The 2,222-nt window shown below is 35.8% G+C and overlaps 1 protein-coding gene across 1 annotated transcript in view; it reads right to left on the bottom strand.

The window, feature by feature from the left end:
• The window catches only part of KIAA1524 (KIAA1524 ortholog), a 58,127-nt gene that overhangs the window by 38,739 nt on the left and 17,166 nt on the right, over window positions 1-2,222 (bottom strand). Inside the window, exon 8 of the mRNA XM_012645935.1 lies at window positions 2,019-2,094. Within this exon, the coding sequence (XP_012501389.1) occupies window positions 2,019-2,094 (76 nt within the window). The remainder of the gene's footprint in view (window positions 1-2,018; window positions 2,095-2,222) is intronic.

Genomic DNA, 2,222 nt, shown 5'->3' with positions numbered 1-2,222 from the left:
ATTCAGATTAGATTATTAGGTTTTTCCCTTTCTGTATGTTTCTTCTATCCCAAGAATCCTTATTTAGCATTTATATTACATATTCCTAGTCACTCTATCAAGATCCATTTAGGTATTTATTAAGAATAGTTCTCATATGGGATATAAGAAAGAAATTTTAAGGTTCAAAATGTATAGAATATATTACCAAAGTATTTCATCTGATGAATATATTCCAGAAAAGACACTGGAAAGTAGTTAACAAACAAGAACAAAGGTCTTAATGCAGAAAAAAATGAAAACATTGGGAACAACAAACTGTACTATTTCAACTCCTCTACCATCTTTTTGATCCAATGTTGCAGATGATTGCAGTTCAAAGCCATTCTAATTTTTTTCTTCTGTAAAAACTTGTAAGATAAAGTCTGGCCTCAGTAAGTAAGTTCTACTTCACACCAGACACAAAAATCAATTCAAGATGGATTACAGATCTACATGTGAAAGTTAAAAAAAACTATAAAACTTTTAGAGAAAAACAAAGGAGTCCATCTTTGTGATTTTAGAATAGGCCCAAGATTTTTTAAACGAGATACAGAAAGTGGCAACCATACAGGATGATCAATAAATTGAGCTACATTAAAATTAAGACACCATTAGGTGAGTGAAAAGGCAACTCACAGAATGGAAGAACATATTTGCATTATACATATCCACCAAAAGACTGCAAAATAACTCCTACATATAAATGAGAAAGAGACATGAACAGGTACTTCACCAGAGGATATACAAATGTAAAAGGATATTAAACTTTACTTATCATTAAGGAAACACAAATTTAAACTGCAATGCAATACTACTATATAGCCATTACAATGGCTAAAGTGAAAAAAATAGAAAATATCAAGTGCTGAAAAGAATGCAGAGTGACCAAATCTTCACATATTGGTACAACTGACCCATTCAGGAAAGTGTTTCACAGTGTCCACTGAACGTATGTATACCCTATGACACAGTGATTCCACTCCTAGGCACACAGCTAAGACAAACACATCCACATGCTCACCAAAAGACATGCAGAAAATGGTAAATGCAGTATTCTTCATAATAGCCAATATCCATCAACAAAAGAACAAAAAATATGCTCTTTTCCTCATGGTGGCCTGGTGTGCAATGGCTGCAAATAGCAGCCACCTGGTAGTATATGCAGCCTGTTGCTTATATAGGTTGTCCTAAGGGACCTTGGAAACAGCCCTTTCCAATGTACATTTATGTCTCTGACCTCATCCTGTCTCCAATCCAGATATTAGGCAGGTAGGCGAGGCACCTTTGGAAAGCCCTAGGGCATGGTGGCCAGGGTTCACATTGGCCAAGTCATCATGTCCATTAACACACCAAGTGGCAGAACAAGAAGCATGTAATTGAGGTCCTCTGCACGGCCAAATTCATGTTCCCTGGACACCAGAAGATCCACATCTCAAAAAAGTGGGGCTTTACAAAGTTTAATGTGGATGAATTTGAAGACATGGTGGCTGAGAAGTGGCTCATCCTGGATGGCTGTGGGGTCAAATACATCACTCATCGTGGCTCCCTGGACAAGTGGTGGGTCTGCACTGACAAGGGCTCCACTGTGCTGCTTCCACTTTATTCATGCCCACCAATAAATCCTACTTCCTGTCTAAAAAACCCCCAATCTACAACTATATGAAACATGAATGAATCTAACAACATAATACTGAACATAAGAATCTAAACATAAAATGTATTATATGATTTATATAAAGTTCAAATATAGAAAAAAATATGCTGTTATAAGTCAGTACAGTGGTTATCCCTGGTAAGAGTAGAGGATAGGAACAGATAGGTACTAAAAGGGAACACAAGGAAGGTTCTGGAGTACCAGTAACGTTCTACTTCCTGATCTAGACACTGCTTGCATGACTGTGTTCAGTTTGTAAAAATTCAGAGAGCTGTGCATTTACACTTTTCTGCATATTATAGCGTGTATGAAGATTAAAACAAAAAGTCATGTTTTTACATACCTTTGAAGAAGAATCAGGATCCTTCCCATTAAGAAGACCTAGTACTTGACTAAGACATGAAGAAAAGTGCTCATACCTAGGTTTAAAATAAAAGTATACATCAAATGACAATTATAAAATCAACACATCAAAAAGGGATTTATCTACAAGACTAATATAAAAGTTAAGTGTATTTTCTGTCATCTATTTATTTGGGCTTCTAAT

This window comes from Propithecus coquereli, unplaced genomic scaffold (genome assembly GCF_000956105.1).
Source record: "Propithecus coquereli isolate 6110/MARCELLA unplaced genomic scaffold, Pcoq_1.0 Scaffold105, whole genome shotgun sequence".
NCBI lineage: Eukaryota > Metazoa > Chordata > Mammalia > Primates > Indriidae > Propithecus > Propithecus coquereli.
Note: the sequence above shows the minus strand (reverse complement) of the source record. Positions and strands in the feature narration are given on the sequence as shown.